A 25,638-nucleotide genomic window follows, 5' to 3' on the forward strand; every position below is an offset into this window, starting at 1 on the left:
CATTCTTCAAGATAGTATATAAATGAAATACATAAGATAGAGTAAAAATAAACTTCAATAAAGTTTTTAAAATTTCTTGCTCAATGATATTTTGGTTCGTATGGCAAAAATAGTGCGTGACGTCACGAGTCAGTGCGCGAGAATTACGGAAGTCGGAACGTCTCTGGTGTTTTCATTTCTAACCTTTCAGAGCGGAAGTTACAAATCATTCATTTTACCATCGGAATCAAAACCAAATGGCAAACGACAATTCAGCGCCAGGTAGTATTCCTCTCAGGGTTTTGATTTTACAATTATACGCATATCTGTGCGAAAGTCAATGACTTGTTTATGATTATGATTGTCAGTTTGAAAAAAATATTGATTTTGTAGTTGTCCTTTGGCTTCTGTGACCCAAATTTTGCTACTGTTGAACTTCATCACGATAGGCCTTATTTCCATACGTTTCGAATATTTGAAAAGAATCGGATTATATTGTTAAAATTTCCATTTCACATTTAAGCTTCCTTTTTAATTGAAATATATAGAACTCTGATTAACAGAAATAACACAGTCAAACCTTGTTATCTCGAACACGAAAGGATTCGACTTAAAAAGGTAAATTACAAAATAGTTGGACTTTTTACGCTTTTCAGTGATTGAGATTGAAATTCTCTATACACTTGTTCAAAGTTTACAAATATATAATATCTCAATTGAGGTGACTGTGATGATATATTTAGAGGTTCACTCTGCTCGTCTTTGCCTTTTTAAGATGCCTTGTGGGAAAAAATAAACATTCAAAAGAATATTCAGTGGATGAGTTTTTAAAAAATGAATTTTCTACTGGTTGTCATGATTGTCAAGAGCCGAGGGGATTTTGTGAAAGCTTGCAATGTTTGCTTGTGCTTATTAAATAAAATACAACATAATTGCAATTGCATCAATCATGTTTGACTACAACATGGAATTTTGGTCTTCTAAACACTTACACTACTGGCGTGCAACCAGTTCTTGCCGAGTACCATTTCTCGCCAGACGCCAGTACATTGTGACGTCATTTTTCATATATAATTTTATGTGTTGATAAAATGACGTCACAATGTACTGGCGAGAAATGGTATTCGCCACTCGGCGAGAACTGGTGGCACGCCAGTACATGTATTGGCAAGGTAAAATATCAAATGTGCATATATGGTGTATTGACATTTCATAAATTTGAAAAAATAGACACCAATGGATTTTTGGCATCTTTTAGATATATTTTTGGCATGTATGAGCATCTTCTATCACGGATTGTTAACTTGTTGCAGGTACTTCCTTTTTTCCATATGTCCATGCAAAAAAATTTTCTGTGAAAATGTTTTTATTTCAGAGTGATTTTTTTGATCTTCATTTTTCCATTCCTTCGTAATGTCTAATGTATTATTATATTTAGTTGGCCAGTTAGCAGGTATAAAGAATGCAGTACCAATAATTAAAATGTGCTGATACTGGAAATGAGAAATCAATCAGTATCATGGCATATATGCTGCATTGCACAGTTACAATTCATGTTCAGCTTTTACTATACCCAAAATGATTACTAAGAGTCTTGTACATAATGTGGACTAAAATAAATTAAATATATCTAACACATGCAGATTTGGGGGCCTAAACCTTTGTGCTGCAATTTTGTGTCATTATGTTCTGACCAAACGATCTTACAATATTATGAGAGAATGAATAGCTGAACAAATATTCTCAGGTCCATATTTGACTTTCAAATAATAAAAACAAAACAAAATTAAGCCAAAAATACCTGACAAGTTTATTAATTAATAGAAGAGAAAATTTCTCTTAATCTCAATCCGGTCTTTAACCTTATTAATAGATATCATAATGATTTCTATTTTATGTGCGTGATGCACAGGTGAGCATGTTTGATCAAGTCACTTGCATTTGATAAGACCAAAGTCCATAACCCATGAATTTAGGTAATTTCAAAAACTGAATTTAACTAAACCAAGGAAAATCAGGATAACCAAATCAAAAGAACTAGCATACCAATTTTCTTGAAGTGCAATATCTAATAACATTTTGTATACTGGTAGATGCAATCATTTGCCACAAATTTACATATATATATATATATCCTTTAAAATGTTATTTTCAGTTAATCCCCAAAAAATTAATGCCCATGAATATTTATAAAACCAAAGTATATAGTATGCTATGCTAGAAATTGCTATTATTTCTGACATTTTAATATCTTTGATATATTAATTTTGTCTGAATTTAGACATTTTCTTTCTTTTTGTCTTCAGGAAGAAAAAATGGTAATACACTTTTCTTTGTTAACATTCTAGGCTTTTCAAGAGTTTCAGCTTAATTAACTGTTAAAATAATAACCGTTTTTGCCTTCTCTTTTTCTTTTCTTCATAAATTATGAAGCTTTGATTTCATTTATTTGTTTCAATTGTTAAGTTGTAAAGACAGTATCTCTCTCTTTCTCTCTCTCTCTCTCTCTCTCTCTCTCTCTCTCTCTCTCTCTCTCTCTCTCTCTCTCTCTCTCTCTCTCTCTCTCTCTCTCTTTATATACTGATCGATATATACAATTATTATCTTGATCATAAGCTGATCTTGAAAAAAACAAAACAAGGTACACTTACAAACCTTCTCTTGCAGTGTCATTTTGGGTCAACTGATTTTTAAAAAATTAAACCAATCCAAAGAATAATCATTTAGCTCCCTATTTAATTTCAAAATAAGTCAGCTTATTCTCAAGATAGAACCATTTTAACAAGAGCTTGAACTTTGGGTAGTTGTGTCAAACATCATTGTGATGTAAGCCTGTCTATTTCATTGCTGGCCATTCAGCCAAGGCTCTTTGAAATCAACAAGATTTGTCTGGCTTTGGAACTAAGATTACACAATCAGTGTATACTGTAGAAGCAGAAATATTCGTTGAGGATTTAATTATGTTATATTTATACCCCCGCTCCGAAGGAGAGGGGGTATACTGTTTTACCCTTGTGTGTCTGTCTGTCCGTCTGTCCGTCCGTAACAAAAATTTCTGTCACATTTATCTCAGCAACTATTTATCGCAGATGCTTGAAATTTTAACACAGTGTTTGTTAAGGCATGCAATATCGTGGGATATATTTTTGTACCAATCGGACGTCAACTTCCTGTTAAATGACGACTTTGCTTATTTTTTAACCAAAATTTTCAAACAAATTTTCGTCAAAGATTTCTCAGCAACTATTTATTGCAGATGCTTGAAATTTTAACACAGTGTTTGTTAAGGCATGCCATATCGTGGGATATATTTTTGTACCAATCAGATGTCAACTTCCTGTTAAATGACGACTTTGCTTATTTTTTAGCCAAAATTTTCAAACAAATTTTCGTCAAAGATTTCTCAGCAACTGTTTATTGCAGATGCTTGAAATTTTAACACAATATTTGTATAGGCATGCCATATCGTGGTATATATTTTTGTACCAATCGGGTGTCAACTTCCTGTTAAATGACGACTTTGTTTATTTTTAGCCAACATTTTCAAACAAATTTTCGTCAAAGATTTCTCAGCAGCTATTTATCGCAGATGCTTGAAATTTTAACACACTATTTGTTTTGGCATGCCATATTGTGGGATATATTTTTGTATCAATCGGACGTCAACTTCCTGTTAAATAATGACTTTGTAAAAAATGTTTATTTTTTGCCAAAATTTTCAAACAAATTTTCGTCAAAGATTTCTCAGCAGCTATTTATCGGAGATGCTTGAAATTTTTACACAGTGTTTGTTTAGGCATGCTATATTGTGGGATATATTTCTGTACCAATCGGATGCCAGCTTTCTGTTAAATGTCGACTTTGCTTATTTTGCATATTCACATCAGAGCGGGGGTATCACTAGTGAGCATTGGCTCACAGATATCTTGTCTTTGTCAGTTTAAATCAACGAAATTAAATCCATGACGAATTTTTAACCAAGGTATTAATAAATAAGTCGATACATGATACACTTTAGAAATAACGATGTGACAAAATTAAACGCCAACGAAATTTTATTTGGTGAAAAACAACAAAATTTTAACCCAACGAAAAACATGTGCTCTTACAGTATTTCGCTTGAAACCAGCATCATTTCAAACTTGTTTTGACAAAAGAAAAAGATAGTTAAGTCCTACTGAAAGTCCAGGGTCTTGTTAAAATTGTTCTAATCTGGTGTGTATGCAATTTTTAAAACTGTTATGCTGTATACTTGTATATAATTACATGTATATATATCAATATATATCACAACATTCAACATTTGGGACTCACTATTTGACAGTGGTGCTTGATACTGATGTACATGTTATGCTGATCAAAAGCAAGACTTAATTAATTAATTAATTAACTAAGTAATCAGATTATTAGCATCATTTATAGTATTACATTTATTATGTTAGTACATTTAAGACATCTTTTCATGGCATGATGCAGGTTTATAAGGTTAAAAAAGAATGCACAGAGAGGACATGTGTAAGAGGATTGAGTACTAAGTATTCCTATAATAAGAACATTAGTAGGGAAAGTGGTCTGGTCACAAATTTAAAAAAAGGCACATCAAAATGTGACAAACTGTTGTATATTGATTTCATTACAAATTTAACAGTATTATTTCTATTCAAAGATAGAGAATGAGGGACATTTCAAATTTAAAATGATTGGTAATTATATATTACTAATCAGTTTCAGTTGTCAATTAAGTAAATTTTTTACTTAGTAAGTGATGTAAAATTTAAATTACGGTAGATAAGCACTAAAATATTTGAAAATCCATGTTCTGATGGCTTAAGAAAAATAAATTGAAATCTCTTACTTTCATGGGAGACAAATTTGAGTGTTTTGAGACTTAGATTTGCATTAGACATATTGTCAACAAAACAACTTTCGCTTTGTAAGTTTTATGGGGCAGTGTGACAGTAATTACCTAGTGTATCATCAAACATTGCAAAAATACTATTTTTACTATTTTAATTCACTGCTATAATAACTATAATCATTGGTTTTTCACAGGTGTAATGTGTTTTGTTTTTGTTCTTGTGGTTTTGTTTTAAAGTCTGATCGTAAGCATTTGTTTACTTATTAGCATTGAAATATGGGACCTATAGCAAAACTCATATACATAATGAATACTGTAAACTGGGTCATATCGTATTTGCCTTCTACGTTGGTATGTAGTTTTACAGACCTTTTGTTTCTTCCCCCAACAGTGTCGGCCAGCGGGTTGCGACTCAGTGGGGAACCACTACAAATCATCAGGGCCACAACCAAGGAAGAAGAGGAGAAGACGCTACACGTCTTTGAACTCGATGAAGAGAAACTGGAGAAAGTCCTCCTGGATCCCAGGATTCAGGAGAAGAAAGTGGTGGTTGTGTCTGTGGCCGGTGCCTTCAGGAAGGGCAAGTCATTCCTGCTGGATTTCTTCCTGAGATATCTTAGTGCAGAGGTATGAAATTGAGCCATTCAATTTGGGTCCCAAAGGTTGTTATTTAATGTTTACACATACTGCATGTTTAAAATTTGAAGAAAAAAATTAAACTCTAGTTAACACTATGCTTTATTTTAAATTTTTTTTTTTCTTAGGTGAAAACGATACCAAAGTTATAAAATGACTATTTGGATGTTTTAGGTGGATTATTTACAGTATTTGATTGAAAAATAAAAAAAACAATCTATATGTTATACCATGTGCTTCTCTGTTTTCAATTTCTATTTGCTTTTCTTTCAGGGACAGCCTGATTGGCTAGGTGATGATGACTCCCCTTTGGAAGGGTTCACCTGGAGAGGGGGGTCGGAGCGAGAGACGACAGGAATCTTGCTCTGGAGTGAACCATTTATCTGCAAAACTCCTTCAGGGGAAGAGGTATTTTGCTTTTGTAATAAGAAGTGACATTTGCTGAAGGAACAATATTACGATAGATTTATTGTTGTTATGTATAAGATTGGATAGTCAATTACAAAGAATACAAGATATATTGCTGCATTGGTTAAAAATACTGTGACTTCAAGTTCACATCTTTCTACGATAATTTGCATTGATGTCCATTGATGTAACTCACTCATTGATTGACTTTTGCCAGCTTGTGTTGTATTAATATTAGAAACAATATATAGCAGAAATGTATTAGTGTAAACAAGTCATTCCAGGTTTGTTTTTACCAAAGAAATACAAGCATACCTTTATCATATGTGCATCTTATAAACAGTAAATATACTGTGTGTGTTACAGTACTTTCAGTACCTTGATTTCATAATTTCACAGGTTGCTGTTCTGTTAATGGACACACAGGGAGCTTTTGACAGTGAGTCTACAGTCAGGGACTGTGCCACCATATTTGCTCTAAGTACCATGCTTAGTTCTGTTCAGGTTAGTCCTACTTTCTGAGATACTGTGCATTTTGTACACTTATAAAAGAAGATGCTTTAGAGTTGCCAAGTATACATTCTTTTGGCTGGATATAAGGCACATAATTTGTGCAACGTGTTAATTTATATATTATAATAATAAGGTTTTCTACTATTTATAAGTACACAAGACTTTAATTTTCAAAATGATTCAGTTTATTATTATTAATGATCTTGTATTTCTACCAATCAACTGTATTATTGAATATTAACAGTCTGTCCTCAATTCTAAAGCATTTGTCTTCATTAACAGGTCTTCAATCTGACTCATAACATCCAGGAAGATGACCTACAACACCTACAGGTATGTACTTACCTGTAGCTGGTCTGGTAGGCATGCTCTGTTAGTATTACACAGTAGTAAGGCATGGATGGGAGGGAATGCAGACACAGGCTTGACTTTACACAGGAGCTTACAACAAAGATCTTTTTAGAGTCTTGAAAAGATTATCAGTGTGCAAAATTTTAGCGAAATCTTTTTTTTTTTCCACATTATTTCAATAGAACATAGTCATGCAGTTTTGGAGTATGTCATGGTTTCTCAACATTGAGAACAGTTGTTCATGATTGAGATATGATTCAACAATACATTACATAACAACTGAGATTTAGTTGTCTGAAATCAACAGTAGATATTATATTTAAATTATGGTCTTATTCCCTAACACTCAAACGAACATAAATAATTTATGGAAAAAATAACAACACGTTTATAGATGCAGAAGCGCTCTCAGAAGTGCAGTTTAATAATTACATGTATACAAATCACATAAGTCAATTTTCTTGAGCTCTTTTTTATCAACAAAAACAAAACAACACATATTAGCAAAATATATATATTTTAAAAAAAAAAACAAACATTTATGACTATTTGTGAGGGCGGATGGGTGGTGAAACTTCTGATTGCACCGAGAGAGAGCCTTTCGAATGACTTAAATCTCAGTTCTCTACTAAATCGTGCATACCTTAAGAGAATACCTGTAGAACAGGTTTTCTATAAATATAATGACCAATCAAATTGGTAGTCTTCATAACGAACACCAGGTAAACATGTGTTCGATCAAAACATGTGTTGTGATACCTTCAATAAATACATGTCAGAAATATTGTAAACTGCATTGGGTCAATAAGTACTGTACATATTTAAACATGCATGTCAATAAGGAAAATGTAATGCCTTTTTTGAAAGCATTTCTAATTGATTCATAATTTTATTATGGATAACAATCTGATAGTTCAGTCAAGGGCTCAGTTTGAAATGTTTGCATTGTAACAGAATTGATTGTATGTAAATACATTAATTGACAAAGGTTTAACATCAGTGATCACAGAAATAGCTTTTTGTAAATAATATGTAAAATAATTATCCAAATGATTTATGTAATATGAATGTTGGCCAGTACAAAAAAAGACCAACTGCATTATGTCATTTTTATGCTGATTGATCCTGACACTGAAATTAATGTTTACATTAAACTTCCGGATGTTGTCAGCATTTGGGACAAAAACTGATTATTTAAAGAGGAATTGAGGAAATGTTTTAAATATTTCAGAAATATTTAAAGAATTCTTTTTAGCATTCCCTTTAGCATACCTGAACCAAAATTTTAAGTGAGCTTTTCTGATCACATGTCTGTCTGTGTGTTAACTCTAATTATAATATTATTCACAGTCTCCCAAAAAAGTTACCCTATATCAAAGCATTCTGGAATGTTTAAGAAGGTCAAGGTGCCCTTTCGTGATGTAAAAATAAATGAATTAGTAAAAAAGTGGAGTCTGAGAGAAATCTTATTCTATTTTAACAATCTGCAAGTTATATAAAAAATATTAATGAACCAAGCTTTCTCATATAGAGCAGATTTGAGTTTGGCCAATATTCAGGAAAGAGGTCCCATGTGTGTTTCGGCATCAAATGCTTATTTTTGGACGAAAATCAAATGCTTATTTTTGGATTTCGTCGATCCTATAACACACCAGGCCGTGGAGACAAATTGAATACAAAACATTAGCGTTGATGATAGATAGATGATTTGTCAACATGTTCTGGTGTGTTGTAGGATCAATGATAATTATCCAAAAATAAGCATTCATTATATATTTATATTCATGTATATTTTTATAAAATATTTGTGTATTGTGGCTTTGAAGTCATTATATACTCTCTTTATCAGGGATATGAATAATAGATGGAACACCCATGTAACATAGTATTTAGATTGCTTTCACCGCTAAAAACCTAGTGCACGAAACTTTGACGTGAAAAGAGCTTTTTATTGACAAATAGATATGATTTAACCATGATTTTGCTTAGTTACATATCAATTGGTTATGTAGGTTTGAATATCTCATTTGATCTTACAATAATAAATCTATTTAAAATGCGTGTTTATTTGTGTTCATATGCCGTGATCAGGTTTGGCCTGGTATTGAAAGTTGAATGTCACAGATTTCCAATGCAAACATAAGGGGAAATACACACTGATCAAAGTTCATAAAAAAAGAGAAATTTATGTGTAGATAAATCATTTAAAAATCTATGGAAGAACATGGATGTTACAACTTCTGACATTACTATTGAAATAGTAATTTTTGTGGGAATGAAAATTTGTCGATTACCATGATTACCAACCCAAATAATATTTGTGGGGATTTGACATTATTTCAAATATAGCTAGAATAACATACAATCATATCAAAATTTTGTTTATGATTGAATTTTGTTGATGATATTTTTGATAATTGGAAGGAATTCTCATTTTCAACTAGAGTACAAGTTGGAAATAATGTATAGTTGGTAATATGTGAGTTATGTGGCTGGTGGGCCTGTGGTCTTTTATTCCAATCATTGAGTTTAATCTGTCCATTCTTTATGTACATGTAAATGATTATAACTTATAAGTTTTAATGGACACTGACTTTTCTTTAATTTCAATATTGATTGATCCTTCTTTCCCATTAAAAAAGTGATTAATTAAGCAGTTCATTTTGTGCTGTCAACTTCTTTATGTAGATTTTTATTTATTTCTAGCTCTTCACAGAATATGGAAGGTTAGCATTAGAAGACAATGACAATGTGTCCAAACCATTCCAGGTAAATACATAGACATGTGTGGAATACTTAGTCTGTGTTATTTTTTTTATTTCTATTTCACAGTTTTGAAATTCGTACAAATATTTTCTGTTACTAAAACAGTATAAGGCAAGCAGAAGAGAGCAGAAAATTGGTTAGAATTTTTTTTTTTTTTTTTTTTATTTGAAGTTGAACAATCAAATACATTTGTATACAATAAAGTGATTATAACAGCTTTGAGAAAATTTACTTCAAAACAAAATTTTTACCTTGGAAGAGAGAGAGAGAGGGGAGAGAGAGAGAACTGGTTGTTGAACATGAGTTAGAAATTGATTTGTAGTTTTATATCATCTCTATACAGTCAGAGTCTGCTATAATTGTTCAGTCAAGTCTATTAAGAAGAAAAATTGGTTAGAATTTACATAAACATTAATTAGCATGTAATCATACCAGGAAATAAGCTTTTGTCTACAAAGTCTAATGGATATCCCATTAAATCAATATAATTTCCTGTATGCTCATGGTGTGAGGAAGGGAATCCATGTTCAATTATTCTGAATGATGGATCTTAGGTCCTTTGATCAAAAATGTTTTGGTCTTCTTTTTTTTCTAATAGTCTTTTATATCAGGAAGCATCAGATTTTTTTTAATGACAGAAATGAAGGATGTATTTTGTTACACTATGGATTTTGAAGCTTTTAGGAATTTATCAAATTAGAACTCTGTAATTTGTAATTAGATTTATTCATGAAAGTCAAGGAATATCACATTCTTTAAAAAAAAGTTTGTTTTCAAAGAAGAAACATGACCAAAGAGTGAATTGAAAATCTGATGACACTGTTTTTCATCTGAATATCTGAGGGAAAAATTTACATTATGTCACCACCATTTCCAAAGAGAGTTATCATAAATGAAATATTTTCCAGTTTGAACACCATTTTTTGTGGATATCACTGTTATTGATTTGTGTATGTTTATCAAAATGTGACAACATTTTTTTGTCAATAGGAGAATGTAATGTTGACAAATTTATGTACACTCAAAACTGAATTTTACTTAAAATCCAGGAAAATTGGAGCACAAAAATGTTAATGAACCACAGTATTCTACGTATTGAATTAGAAAGTAAAATATTTTATAAATGAAATCGGCATGTAAATTTGAACATAAGTTGATTAAGTTCTATCAAAGAAGCTGTCGTCATTAACTGAGTTATTTCCCCTGTTGTTTCAGTGTCTGATGTTCCTGGTCAGGGACTGGAGTTTCCCGTACGAATCTCCGTATGGAGTCGCAGGAGGGAGAAAAGTCCTGGAAAAGAGACTGCAGGTAAACTGGAGCACTAGCTGATTAAAATACTTCATTTTCTACTATTGATAGGTTTGATGTTTTTCTTCCCAATTTGATGCAGTTATGAGTAAGGCTATCATATTATAATTACTGTATACAGGGAAATATTTGCATCTGTTTTATTTTCGCCCCTTTCGTCCTCCTTGTCTATGGGCGAATTTATAACTAGGCGAAATGTATTGGCTCAAATTATATCCTTTTAAACAACTGTGTCTGGGCGAATTCAAGATGGAGCGAAAGTATTTGCATATTCAGAAGGGTGAAAATAACCCTCATACAGTATGCGATTCAATGTTCAAAGATATTGCTGTCACATAGTTTCATTAATTTCAACACACTTATTTTACATGCATCTTCCAAATTATCAGACATGAATAATGTTATTTAGCTTGATGAACAACTTTTATTTTAACGTTTGTTGTACCAAGAACTCAACACTGGATTTTTTATTTCCATATTGTTTGTATAGATATCTGATAAACAGCACCAAGAACTCAAACAAATAAGACAGCACATTCGTTCCTGTTTTGAAGAAATCAGCTGTTTCCTGTTGCCCCACCCTGGGTTAAATGTGGCCACAAATCCCCACTTTGAGGGAAAATTAAAAGGTTAGTTTTTTTCACTGCTTTACAGCTAGTTTACAGATTCCATGAGATACAAGAAGGGATTTTAATATATCATAACAAATGGAAAATGCTGTGGATTGTGGGGGCCAACTTTTTGGGGTTGTCAAATTTACGAGTTGATTGGGACTTGATTTGGGGGGGGGGGGGGGGGGGGTTGTATGATTTTAAAATAAAAATTCTGTGTTTTATAATTTGTTGAGGATTTCAATTTGGAAAACCGTGAAAAAATGACCCATTACAAATTATAATGAGCCCACGTTAAACTTTACCAATGATAACATTTCCTGGTTGATATCTTAATGGAATGTAAACAAATCTTTCAGATATTGAGCGTGAGTTTAAGGACCAGCTGAGGGTGCTGATCCCTCTGTTGTTGGATCCTGATAATCTGATCGTGAAGGAGATCAACGGAAGCAAGGTCACCTGTCGAGATCTGATGGAGTATTTCAAAGTAAGTGACCAATTTGTTACTGTAAACATATTATACTTGGGGTGTATGATATTTGATGGAAATCAGTTTTTGAACAAGTTGGCGTGGATTTGAATTAGCACATTTCTGAATGTGACCATTCTTATACATGTACGCATGACATTTAGTGATGTACTTTATTTAGTGGAAGCCGCATTCCTCCAAAAGCGTTAAGTAGAATACACAGCCAAATGTAGTATGTTTGAAGTACTTCAACATAAAGATGTTACTGACCATTTAGATTAGAACATTCCCTGGAGGTTTTCATTAAGTTAACACTGGTGCAAAGAATATTTTATTTGCCACTTTCTTTTGCGATTTACCTGTGTTTAATATTTTAGCCTATGTAAAAGATAATCATGAACAAAAATGAAGGACTGCCAGAAGTGTTAAATACATGTACAATGAACCTCGCAAAATTTTTAGGCAAATAATTTATTTATAGTGCTTTTATTTGATATTTAATTGAATTTGTAACACTCAATATGATTCGCCAAGAATATTTTTATTATTTGCTTAAATGGGTAGATCTTTTATATATGGTATTGCATATGTTACAGTATGTAACTGTTAATTGTACTAGCAATAAAGTGCTAATTGTGTAATGAAAAAGAAGATAATAACACCTTTAGCGATTGTATTATCTTTTGACAATCAAATGTTGTAATAATTTGTTAGAATAGAAAAATGAAGCGTAACATTAATTGATTATTACATGTATGTTTAATCAGTGGTTTGGTTTGGCTTCCACAGGCATATATCAAAATATACCAAGGAGAGGAGTTACCAGAGCCCAAGTCCATGTTACAGGTATTGTAATCATTGAGACAAATTCATATTACAGGTATTGTAATTGTTAAGACAAAGTCCATATTACAGGTAATGTAATCATTAAGACAAAGTCAATGTTACAGGTATTGTAATCATTGAGACAAAGTGCATGTTACAGGTATTGTAATCATTGGGACAAAGTCCATGTTACAGGTATTGTAATCATTGAGACAAAGTCCATGTTACAGGTATTGTAATCGTTAAGGCAAATGCCATATTACAGGTATTGTAATCATTGAGACAAAGTCCATGTTACAGGTATTGTAATCGTTAAGACAAAGTCCATGTTATAGGTAGTGTAATCGTTAAGACAAAGTCAATGTTAAAGGTAGTGTAATCATTGAGACAAAGTCAATGTTACAGGTAGTATAATCATCAAGACAAAGTCCATATTACAGGTATTGTAATCAATAAGACAAAGTCCATGTTATAGGTAGTGTAATCATTAAGACAAAGTGCATGTTACAGGTATTGTAATCATTGAGACAAAGTCCATGTTACAGGGAGTGTAGATTTTAGAGACAAAGTAAATTTTAAGGAAATACATAATCACTAAACTTAAGTTTAAATTTGAATTATGAATTTAAGAGAATCTACAGAGTTGTAACTACATTCAGATACATGTATAACTCTAATTAATTGTTGATATTCCAATAATTACTTCATGCATCACAAAACACATGTACAATGTGACTCAAGAAATTTACTTTATAATTGGTTATTTTTCTTCACCCTGATAGGCCACAGCAGAAGCTAATAATTTGGCAGCAGTGACAACAGCAAAGTCAGATTATTCCAAGAGAATGGAGACAGTGAGTTGACCGAACCTAGGCCTATAGCTTAAATGTGCATACATGTGCAAAATTTCTATTCTCATTATATCAAATATAAGATTATCAAATTATTCTTACCGAAATTGATAGAATTTTCTGATTAACTTTATCCAGTATAATTTTTTAGCCATCATAATAAGTCTGTCAATTGAAACAGACTTATTATTATTAGGTTGAACATTGATTGATTTATGAACATTTTTAGCAAAGATTGAAATTGGGAATAATTTTATCTAGTTGATAATCCTTTTAGAGGTGCTTTGGTTAAATATTTTTTTTTTATGAAGGTGTGTGGAGGTGACAAGCCATATCTACATCCAGACCGTCTGGAAGAGGACCATCTTCGGTGTAAACAGAGTTCCATCGATGTCTTCAAATCAACGCGCAAAATGGGAGGTGCGGAATTCAGCAAACAGTACTTGGAACGGCTCGAAGCAGAAATTGACGAGCAGTACGAAAACTTTAAAAAGCACAACGATGGCAAAAACATTTTCAGCTCAGCCCGAACGCCGGCAGTTTTATTTACGGTCATGACCTTCTGTTATGTCATGTCCGGTGTGTTTGGGATTGTGGGAATCGAGTCATTCGCCAATTTACTGAACTTGGTCCTGGGACTTTTCCTCATTCTTTTGGTGATGTGGATTTATGTGAGGTACAGTGGAGAACACGTGGGAGTAGGGCAGCAGATTGATCAGATCGCAGAGTTCATCTGGGATAAGGTTCGTCAGTTAATTTTCCAACTTTCAAATTTCTCTGGTTTGTACAAATACATGTATACAGAGTTTACCTATGTACTAGTATGTTCATATGGTTAAGCCTTCAGGCACAGGTCATGTTATTAGGCTTGGATAGTCTATTATATGTAAAGAAGATGTACCTGTGCATTATCTGGCTTGGATAGTTTATTATATGTAAAGTATATGTATCTGTACATCATCTACATGTGTTTAGCTGAAAGGGTTTGTGCACTTTTCATAATGTTTTTCCTCTATTATGACATGTTTGTGAAGATATTCTCAAACTCACACTGTAAAAAGTGCAGTTACATGTGAAAGTTTTTGTGTAAATGCAATTAAGTAGGAAGGGAGGAGACATTGTAATTTATATTATTAATGTGTATGTTTTTATATAATTGCAGGGCCTTAGTCAGGTGTACATGCAGATGATGCAGAAAGGCGTCCAGCAAGCTTTAAAACATCAGACAACACAACAGAAGACGAGGCCAAAAACAGACTAGACACTGTCTGTAGACGGTTGTGTCATCCTGCAACGGAATGTACAGCATTTCCACAATATCCAACGAGACTCTGACCAAATGGCTTCATCCTGATGCCTCCTCCCCCTTAAAAACTGCAGATTTTCCCTCTGTTTCATACGTAATTTAAAGATAAATTACATGTATTTCTTTTATTTTCTTAGCTTCATATTTAGTAAATTTAGTAAATCAAAAAAAGATTTAAAGAGAATATGAAAGCCTATTGATTTTAGGTTATTATGGTACCATTTTTCTCTCATTTCACTTAAATTTTCTTTCAGATTTAATTCATTTGTTTGATTTTACTTAAAATTAGTCTACAAAGATGTCATTGAAACATATTTTGATTGTGTTAAGACCTTTATCTAAAAAAAATTTAAACTTTTTTTTCCTTTTCATGAAATTTATCTTATTTTTTGAGATGTACTCCTTTTTACGATAGGTACAAAAACTCAGGTTTCAATATTTAACATACATAAAATCAAATATTCATTAACAAAAAAAAATGGAGGTTTACAATTTTGTTACCTTGTATTTCTACTACTAAAATGTTTTGGTGAATATTTGTATTGCAATTTACATATACAGGTATGGGGAATGAAATTTTTTAATGCATATAAAAATTATTTTTGTAATGGATGCAAGAGTTAATGTAAATATAGATGTTTTTGTATTAAATTTCTATTGGACAGATTTGCAAGGAGAAAAAAAAATACTTTAAAACTTATTATTTCTTTCTTTTTGAACATTTCGTTAAGTTGGAAGTACTAGTATGTGTTCAAATGTGAAAATAGAAATTACAAAGATGTTTTCTGTTAGCTTTTGATGCAAAGAGCCTTTAAGCATCGTAAGTGCTTGTTTTTGTTTGTGCCAAGATATGTCAAGTGATTCCAGAGAATTTGTTATTTTAAATATTGAATTTGTGCATAGGTTTCACTTGCTTACTGTAAATTCCTTATATTACGCGAGTACTTTATTCCGCGATCCCGCTGTTTTGTATCAAATCACGAGACTATAAAATTGCAAACGCGGAACATTAATCCATATTTCCACTAGTTCCCAACTCTAAGAAAATAAAGGCGAGATTCTAACATCTGCGACGGGCGCTTCTCCCGATTTTACACAGATATAAATTACTCATGTTTAATTAGGAATTTACAGTAGTTACAAATGTCCTTTATGACAAATGTCAGAATTGTAGTCTGGTTTTTCTGTATCCATGTTAAGTTGATGGTGTTTGGTCATTATTTTTTTATTTTTTTTCATGAAGTTTTCATGCAAGACATATGTCATACTGAACTTGTTATTTCACATTGATCATAGCATGTTATTTTTAAGAACATTTGTTATAGTTTTGTAAACGAAACTTTTAAATTATTAATTTATTTATGATGTACATTTTCGTGTACAAAAATTGCAGTACCCGTAGTCACTTTTTCTGTTATAAGGTACTGCAGTCATATGGATATTGTAATTATTAAAAGGAAAATGCTAAGTGGGCAAGCTAGCAATAGTATTTAACTGTAAATGTGCAATTGGCAACTTTTTAATCCATGCCAGTTGTGAACACTATATTTGATGCATTCACCTGTATCAAGTACATGTATTTGATTACTCTTGTAAAAAATGTAGTCTAACAGTAATTCAGGGATGCTGGTATGACACAAAAACATCTCAGTTTGATCAAAAGAGGTAGATTACCCGTAGTAAAATAAGAGCCACCCAAGCTATAAATGGAACTTTCACACTATTTATCAATTATTGACTCTAGTTGTTTCTTCTTCTCTTTTTTCCATTGATTTTCTGTGACAACAATATTTCTGAGAATTTAATACAATGTAATATTAGGTAATTCATTTTTTGTTCTTGTCTTGTGTCCAACTGCAAGTACTTTCTTAAAAAAAATAGGATTATAGTTACTGACTATCAGAGCAATAGTACTAATGTACTATGTACTGTAATATGAACCGTGATTATCTGAGCGTAATCAGTGTTACACTACACTTTCTGCCATGACAGAAGTGTGAAGGGATTTTTTTTTTTGTGCTTAAATTAGAATTATTAGGGAATTGATTTCCATCTAACGATAAATGAAGTGCTTAATTAATTTAGACCTGTCAAAATCGAGATTATAATGTTGATCTTCTCATAATGAGTTGTGGTGCCATTTTTTTTGTTTTTTTTTTTTTTGTAGCTTAAAAATTCAACCACCTAGTGCTTGAATTGAAATTGGAAAAACGTTGCTTGATTTTACGAACAAATTATTTTCTGGCGTTATTTGCACTTGCTATTACATGTACCGGTAATACACAATTTTGCAGTGAGAAACATAACACTGTTAGATATCAGATTAAACATGTAGACAGTTATAAGGAGTGTGATTTCACTATGTGTTGAATATTCCGCCTATACATCACGCAAGAATGCGACAGATCACGATTTTGCACTGTTATTCACATGTATATGATGACAAGTGTTTACTGTGAAATTGTTACAGAGGTGCAGGGTGGGAAATGTTTTATACACGGCTATGTACGGCTCTATTAATTACCGTAACTGTGTTATTTGTTAGGTTACTTCATTTTCTGTGGATGACCATATATTTATACATGTTGAATACTGGGTAACATTGTGTTTTGCAATTTAACGAAATTGAAAGCTCAATTTGTTTTCTTGAAGAATTACAGGTAACATAAACATGGAAGAAAAAATGGCATAGAGAAGGGTGAATGCTTGTTTCATTTTTGTGTAATATGAAGTGTTTAATACAGTCGTGTACCGTATTTAAACATAGGAAAAGAACTTAAAAAATTATTTGATTAAAATTGATTTTAACAACATGTAAAGTTTCCTGTTATGAAAATTTCTTTGGCATACAACAATAAAACCAAAAACGTTTTTTGAAATACAATGTATTTTAAATAATATATAGATTGTTACGTTAGAATTGATAATAGCAATTTGGGGGGTTTTTGGTCATCTAAAGTATAACACCCCATTACCTTTATTTTGTTAATGGCTTCAAATATTTTATGTAAAGTTTTTCAATCATCTGAAGGCTCATTTTGAAATATCAAAAAAGAAAATCTGGTATCCTCTACTGCCCAGTATTATAATAATAAACTTAGGCCAGTATGAATATGATTTGTCATTACTGTATTTGAAGAGAACCTTATCAGGTTTTTGAGCTGGATGAATGAAATGGTATTTCTCAATAATTTAATTTTTTCCTACCAGAAATTAAAATTGCAATGGGATTAAAGCTGAAACTTATCACTTATACTTCTACTGTATAAGCTAGTTGATAGATATGAGCTGAGGCTAATATAATTTAAGATTTGCTTAATTATGCAAAGATTATTGCTAGTCTACTTTGACTTGTGAATGAATGTTGATTTTGACAAATTTTTACCACATTACATTTAGGAGTACATGTATGAATTGTTGCCATTTGTATGTAAGACTGTGTAGTGTCAACTGTCAATAATATCATTTGTTGTTGAATAAAAGTCATCATTTCCCCTGTATTTGGCCAAATTCTTTCTTTCTTTGCACAATGAATTTTCATACACATTATTATGTGTAAGACAAAGGGAGTTAATGAATATTCATACACATTATATGCGCTAGACGAGAGATAGTTATATTTTCTCAGGGATATATACCCCCAACTCAAGTCCATTGATTTACCATATTCTAGAGAGATACATGATATGCTTTGTAAAAAAAAAAAAAAAAAGGTTTATTTTGAGGAGGAAACTATTGAATGTTGATGCAAAGGAAAATAAATTTTAAAACATTGTAAAAAGAAAAAAAAACATATGGTTGACAAACTGTCAACCTGAATTTGATGTGATTGGAGAAAAAAAGTTTCATGAATATTCAACATTTATATTAAACCAGTCACTTATGAAAGAATATTTTCTTGCAATGGTCATCGAACAAGACAATTAGTTTGAGACGAAAAACCAACGCAAATACATGTACATCTAAGTTTCAAACAAACAAAAAATCACGTCTTTTTGACAAAATATGTCGGCACAATTATAACATTACAAGAGGATTTACACATTGGTATTTATGCTATGTGTATATAAGATGTATTAAAATGCATACATAATATTCACACTTATTAAATTACTTCTGGAAAAGATACTCAACACAATCCCCCCGAAAAATTGTCATTGCATTTAGAGATGTCTTACTGCTGGTTCGGGTGACTATTAAGGCTCATAAGCCTCTTAATTATCGACGAAAACTTGCGTCCCACTGGTTCCGCTTCGAACACGATGAATGACTCTGAAATTCATCTTCCATTGGAAAGAGTTCCAGCGTAGATGTCTTTATTAGTCTAGAGCACTAATAACTAACAGCAATGGAGAATATTAAATAAATTGTTCCTGACTAATAAGAGTCGGAAAAGTATCATGTGAAATTAGAATCCTGATTACCAACAAAAATATGCACTGGAGAGAAGAATTATGATGAAAATTAAGATGGCTTTGTGACCGATGGATAAGGGATCCGATTATTGACCGTTAATTTCGTTTGTGTCTCTTGTAGCAAGCGACATGAGAGAGGGAGAGAGAGAGAGGGGGAGGAGAGAGAGAGAGAGCAAATATTTAAAGAATATTTTAAGACATATTACCCTTCATCATACTAATCAAAACGTGACCAGTTATTTGGTCATCTGTGAAAAATACCCAATCCTCTCCCATTGCCAACTCGATCTTTGCTTAAACTCTGGGTCAGTAGGTAGGGAAAGTAGAATTTTTTTCATAGTTGCGCTAAAAAATTCATATGAAAGCAAAATTATTTAAGACGGGATCTAGATCTGCAGGATAATAATCAATTGCGTCGGAAGCGAATTGAAAGTGGTGGGTGGGGATGGGGGGGGGGGTGGTAGACATCAGAAATCTTGACAAGCAAATGAAAAAAGGGAATATGATTATGGTTATGTCAAACTTTGGAAAAAAAGGGGTTGTGCCCCCCCCCCCCCCCCCCCCCCCCTGGATCTGACGCCTATGATAATTAATGTCTTGAATTGGACTTTTTTTCGTCAATCAATCTCTCGGGAGAGGGCAAACAATTTTTTTTTTTCAAATAAGAGCCTTGTGAATAAAATTTTACTGATTACATTTTTAATGAATTCGAAAAGCAATGAGTCAACCTATAAGATGCAGAGAAGAGGGGAGGGAGGAAAGTGGGACCGAATGATGAATTTAAAATACTCCCTCCCTTCAGTAGTTTGCATACCAAACTACGTAATTATGTAGTTTACCAAAAATTGGATTATTGGGAATCAAAATTTGACACGTACACATTTGGATTCCCGATAATCGAAATTTTTGTGAAGGACACTATTCTCTCCCTTCACCTTCATCAGCCTCTATATATTTATGGTGCAGATAAAAGTGGTCATATATGTTGCGTGTATACATTTGTAATATCACATTGCAAATCATTGGTAGTAAAACAGATGTTAAATAACTGGGATCACAACGAGACAATTAATTATCACTAAGGGGTCCAATCATTCATAGAAATGCATCTTACGTTACCGTCCTGCAGTAGGAAGTATGCATACTTCCTACTGCATACTTCCTACTACCGTCCTGCAATAGGAAGTATGCATGGATAAAAAGGAATTTGTTTAATTAAAACATGATTTAACGATCCCAAACTGGACCACCCACAAGATGGAAACAAAAAATTCCGGATCCTTGCTGGGTAATTCATAGGCGTCGGAACGGAGGGGGGGGGGGGGGGGGGCTTAGCCCCCACTTTTTTGTTGTTGCAAAGTTAGACATAACTACATACCGGTTTTACATAAACATACGTTTTTTTGAGTGAATGTGGTCGCTTTTCAAAAAATGTCTGAATTTATAAGGTGATATTATATATGTAGTAGATTGTTTATTCGTGTATATTTATGTGTATTCATATTTAACGTTATTACTGGCAATATTTATATAAAATTTCATTATTAGGAGAAGACTATCTAAGTTATTTAGAACTTGTGTCTAATCCATTTGATTTAATCAATAAAATATGTTCAATTCAATTCATTCATAAGTTTGTTTTTGTTGTTGTTTTGCCTGTCAAGATTTCTGAGAAGTCTAGCCCCAAACTTTCAATTTGCTTTGTCTCAGGACTATGTTTTAACCTTCGAAGGGACGATTGTCATCTCTCAACTTGTATCAGCTCGTGTGCCCGGAATTTAGAAAAAACAATATTTATAGTTTTAATTATAATAATTAAGACACTAATTATTTCTAAAAATGTCATTTCCTTCCTCATTTTTCTTTTACGATATATATATATTTTGTTTTCTAATTTTTCTTTGTTAAGGATTTATCGGATTCTGTTGGATTGCGTGTAATAATAATGAAATTGAAAAATATATATAACATAAACATTTAAATTTTTTGCATTTATTAACATACTTGAATATGATAAGGACATACTGCATGTAAACTGACCTTATGTTATATAAGTATTATTTTTTTTTTGGTATTGTATTGTTCATTTGCTAAAATTCATATGAATTATAAGACTGATGTTGTAACATATGTACATTATTATAAACATATTCCTAAACTCTAAACAAAAGCACATGTCACTACTAGTATTAACGTTATACAATATTATATACAATATAAGTAATATTAAGTATGTTGGTGGTGGAGGTAGGGGGCAAGCTACTATATACAACTGAACCTGCATGTATGGAACGCCATGGCTGCCTTATGTTAGATGATTTTATTATATGCTGTGGGTCTATTATTATATGCTGTGGTTCTATAATTATATGCTGTGGGTCTATAATTATATGCTGTGGGTCTATTATTATATGCTGTGGGTCTATTATTATATGCTGTGGGTCTATTATTATATGCTGTGGTTTTATAATTATATGCTGTGGTTCTATAATTATATGCTGTGGTTCTATTATTATATGCTGTGGGTTCAATTATATGCTGTGGGTTCATAATTATATGCTGTGGGTCTATTATTATATGTTGTGGGTCTATTATTATATGCTGTGGGTTCATAATTATATGCTGTGGGTCTATTATTATATGCTGTGGTTTCATAATTATATGCTGTGGGTTCATTATTATATGCTGTGGTTTCATTATTATATGCTGTGGTTTCATAATTATATGCTGTGGTTTCATTATTATATGCTGTGGTTTCATTATTATATGCTGTGGGTTCATAATTATATGCTGTGGGTTCATTATTATATGCTGTGGGTTCATAATTATATGCTGTGGGTTCATAATTATATATGCTGTCGTTTATTCGAAACTAGCTATTCGAATTCGGATTTCTCGTTTTGGAGTTTACATTTACAAGCACTTTCAGCTGACACCAAGGACAATGGTCGTGTGACCTTGACTGAGACCCATATGCTAAAAATTGCTTTTCAGAACTTTGTTGTCGCCGGGCGCATAGTGTTTCACAAACACATCTTGTTTCAATTTATCAATATTATACTTTCAGACAAAGCAGAAAATGTGTTTGTGTTTTAAATCTTTTATACAATAAAAAATGATTAAAATACTGAGTATGCAAAATTGATTTCTTGTTTTATTTACTATTATCAACTATAATAATTTAAGCTTTACTATTAATCGTTGATGTTTTAAAAGATTCTTTAAAGGGAGTGTGCTATTAAAAATCAAGTACAAGCTTGAGAATCTATACTGTCATTTGAGAGTACGTTACTGAAAGTCCAAGTAGCTCAAAAAATTCTATGTCTCGGCATCTCTCTTAGCGCAGCCGTACGTGTTTGCTCACGAATTCTATCAGGACACATTTTTATGCGTCCGAATCGTATATTGTTTTTGTCCTGTTTGTCTGTCTGTTGTCAACTTTAACCTTCGCCATAACTTTTGAACCATAGGAGAAAGAGACTTCGTATTTAGTATGCATACTTCACTAATTAGGTGCTTTTAAATGACACCTAGGATAATGAGTTTGTGACCTTAACTGTGACCTATATGCTAAAAAATTGCTTTTTTGAAATTTGTTGCCGCCGGGCGCATAGTGTTTCACAAACGCATCTGATTTTAATTTGATAATTTGTTTGCCCCCCAAATGCACCGTTACTGTATTTCTTTTATGGATCCGCCATCATAAATTTATTAAGAGAGTGAGAAAATTCTGATCTTAAATTCATGTCATTTAATGAATTATGAGTAGTTTTTCAAAGGGAAAAAAGCCAAGTTAACCAAAATAAATACAAGATGTGTTTGTGAAAAACTATGTACCCCCAAATCTTCGATGACAGTGGCATAAAATACCGCAAAATTGAATCTGTGTTGGATTTCCGGGCATTGGGCGAGGCTGAATGCACATCTCTACTTCAGTTCCTCAGACAAATAAAAGATAGTGTTTTCAACATTGCGTACATGTATAGAAAAGGTAACGCACTATAAAAATGTGTCCTGATAGAATTCGTGAGCAAACACGTACGGCTGCGCTAAGAGAGATGCCGAGACATAGAATTTTTTGAGCTACTTGGACTTTCAGTAACGTACTCTCAAATGACAGTATAGATTCTCAAGCTTGTACTTGATTTTTAATAGCACACTCCCTTTAAAGAATCTTTTAAAACATCAACGATTAATAGTAAAGCTTAAATTATTATAGTTGATAATAGTATCATGGAGTGAAATTTGAGTAACTGTTATCTATTCATAAATATACCTTTCCCTTTGTACAAGACAATAATTCACTTCAGTTATAATTGCTTAATTATTTTATTAACTCTTACCCTCACCTTTGAATTAATTGACTCACTCATATTGAAGTTTTACTCTATGACATTTGTCACTCGTGCTTAAGTGCTAATTTCTATTGTTTTCAATTATTATTTATATTGTGTTATACACCATTTTCGGGGGAGAGGAATTAGGTTTCGGATTGTTCGGGTGTAGTTTTTGGATTCCCAGAAATCACCTATACCGACCTAAAGTTCAAATAAAGTGCTTTTTACCATCTAAAGCATTTTAGTTTTATTGTCGCCGGATATATAGAAACACCTTAATTTCCCCGGTGATAATAGTAAATAAAACAAGAAATCAATTTTGCATACTCAGTATTTTAATCATTTTTTATTGTATAAAAGATTTAAAACACAAACACATTTTCTGCTTTGTCTGAAAGTATAATATTGATAAATTGAAACAAGATGTGTTTGTGAAACACTATGCGCCCGGCGACAACAAAGTTCTGAAAAGCAATTTTTAGCATATGGGTCTCAGTCAAGGTCACACGACCATTGTCCTTGGTGTCAGCTGAAAGTGCTTGTAAATGTAAACTCCAAAACGAGAAATCCGAATTCGAATAGCTAGTTTCGAATAAACGACAGCATATATAATTATGAACCCACAGCATATAATTATGAACCCACAGCATATAATAATGAACCCACAGCATATAATTATGAACCCACAGCATATAATAATGAAACCACAGCATATAATAATGAAACCACAGCATATAATTATGAACCCACAGCATATAATAATGAAACCACAGCATATAATAATGAAACCACAGCATACAATAATGAACCCACAGCATATAATTATGAAACCACAGCATATAATAATGAAACCACAGCATATAATTATGAACCCACAGCATATAATAATAGACCCACAGCATATAATAATAGACCCACAGCATATAATTATGAACCCACAGCATATAATTGAACCCACAGCATATAATAATAGACCCACAGCATATAATTATTGAACCACAGCATATAATAATAGAACCACAGCATATAATTATAGAACCACAGCATATAATTATAAAACCACAGCATATAATAATAGACCCACAGCATATAATTATAGAACCACAGCATATAATAATAGACCCATAGCATATAATAATAGAACCACAGCATATAATTATAAAACCACAGCATATAATAATAGACCCACAGCATATAATTATAGAACCACAGCATATAATAATAGACCCATAGCATATAATAATAGACCCACAGCATATAATTATAGACCCACAGCATATAATTATAGAACCACAGCATATAATAATAGACCCACAGCATATAATAAAATCATCTAACATAAGGCAGCCATGGCGTTCCATATGCATGCATGTCTAATAAGTTTTTATTATCGCTTTCTTGGTTTAGATAAAGTGTTTCCCTGAATATGCATCCTGGGTCCCAACGTATTATCTAACCGAGAAACTCATTTAATAAGATTCAAAGGAAAATTCTTAAGATCGAAAGGGGCACAACATTTGTTGTGCACTAATTGATTCGATTAAATAAGAACATACCGGCGACCACGGGGAAGCCTATAGTATACCTGTTTACCAGGATCAGCGACGGAGGAATGCAATAAATAATATATGGGGAGAAACTTTTAAAACATTTAAAACACCTTATGTACGAAGAACAGCGTTCCATACATACATATGTTTTAGTCCGTTTTTCTTCCTAAAATTCAGTTTGATCAGATAACTTTTAAGGGTGTTTGAATTATTGTTATTTCTCAAGTTATACGGTATTTCATTATTTTCTATTTTACATATACGTATAAATTAAATACATGTAGATTGTTTTATAATTGTTTGCAATGATCAAACTGCAAAATTTTAAGCGTCCCGTCCCATAGAAATAAAAATAAGCTCTAAAATATGGGAGGGGGGGGGGGGGTATTGATATAATGATGAGTGGGAACGGCGATGCATTTGAATTAACGCAAGGTCTAAAGTTTGTTGTCTCG

General features: G+C 32.3%; 1 protein-coding gene across 2 annotated transcripts; it reads left to right on the top strand.

The window, feature by feature from the left end:
- Positions 1 to 119: 119 nt before the first annotated feature.
- Positions 120 to 18,381, top strand: LOC105344326 (atlastin-2). 2 transcript variants are annotated; one of them, XM_066088764.1, is made up of 14 exons: positions 181 to 261; positions 2,286 to 2,297; positions 5,229 to 5,464; positions 5,747 to 5,881; positions 6,281 to 6,385; positions 6,677 to 6,727; positions 9,452 to 9,514; positions 10,727 to 10,819; positions 11,310 to 11,448; positions 11,790 to 11,917; positions 12,689 to 12,745; positions 13,507 to 13,578; positions 13,887 to 14,318; positions 14,738 to 18,381. In XM_066088764.1, the coding sequence occupies exons 1-14, from the start codon at positions 237 to 239 to the stop codon at positions 14,834 to 14,836; spliced, it is 1,647 nt and encodes a 548-aa protein (XP_065944836.1). In that variant the 5' UTR covers positions 181 to 236; the 3' UTR covers positions 14,837 to 18,381. The 2 variants fall into 2 exon arrangements, with proteins under 2 accessions (XP_065944837.1, XP_065944836.1); XM_066088765.1 differs by lacking the exon at positions 2,286 to 2,297 and having other exon boundaries at positions 120 to 261.
- The last annotated feature ends 7,257 nt before the right edge of the window (positions 18,382 to 25,638 follow it).

This window comes from Magallana gigas, chromosome 6, assembly GCF_963853765.1.
Source record: "Magallana gigas chromosome 6, xbMagGiga1.1, whole genome shotgun sequence".
NCBI classification, from domain to species: domain Eukaryota; kingdom Metazoa; phylum Mollusca; class Bivalvia; order Ostreida; family Ostreidae; genus Magallana; species Magallana gigas.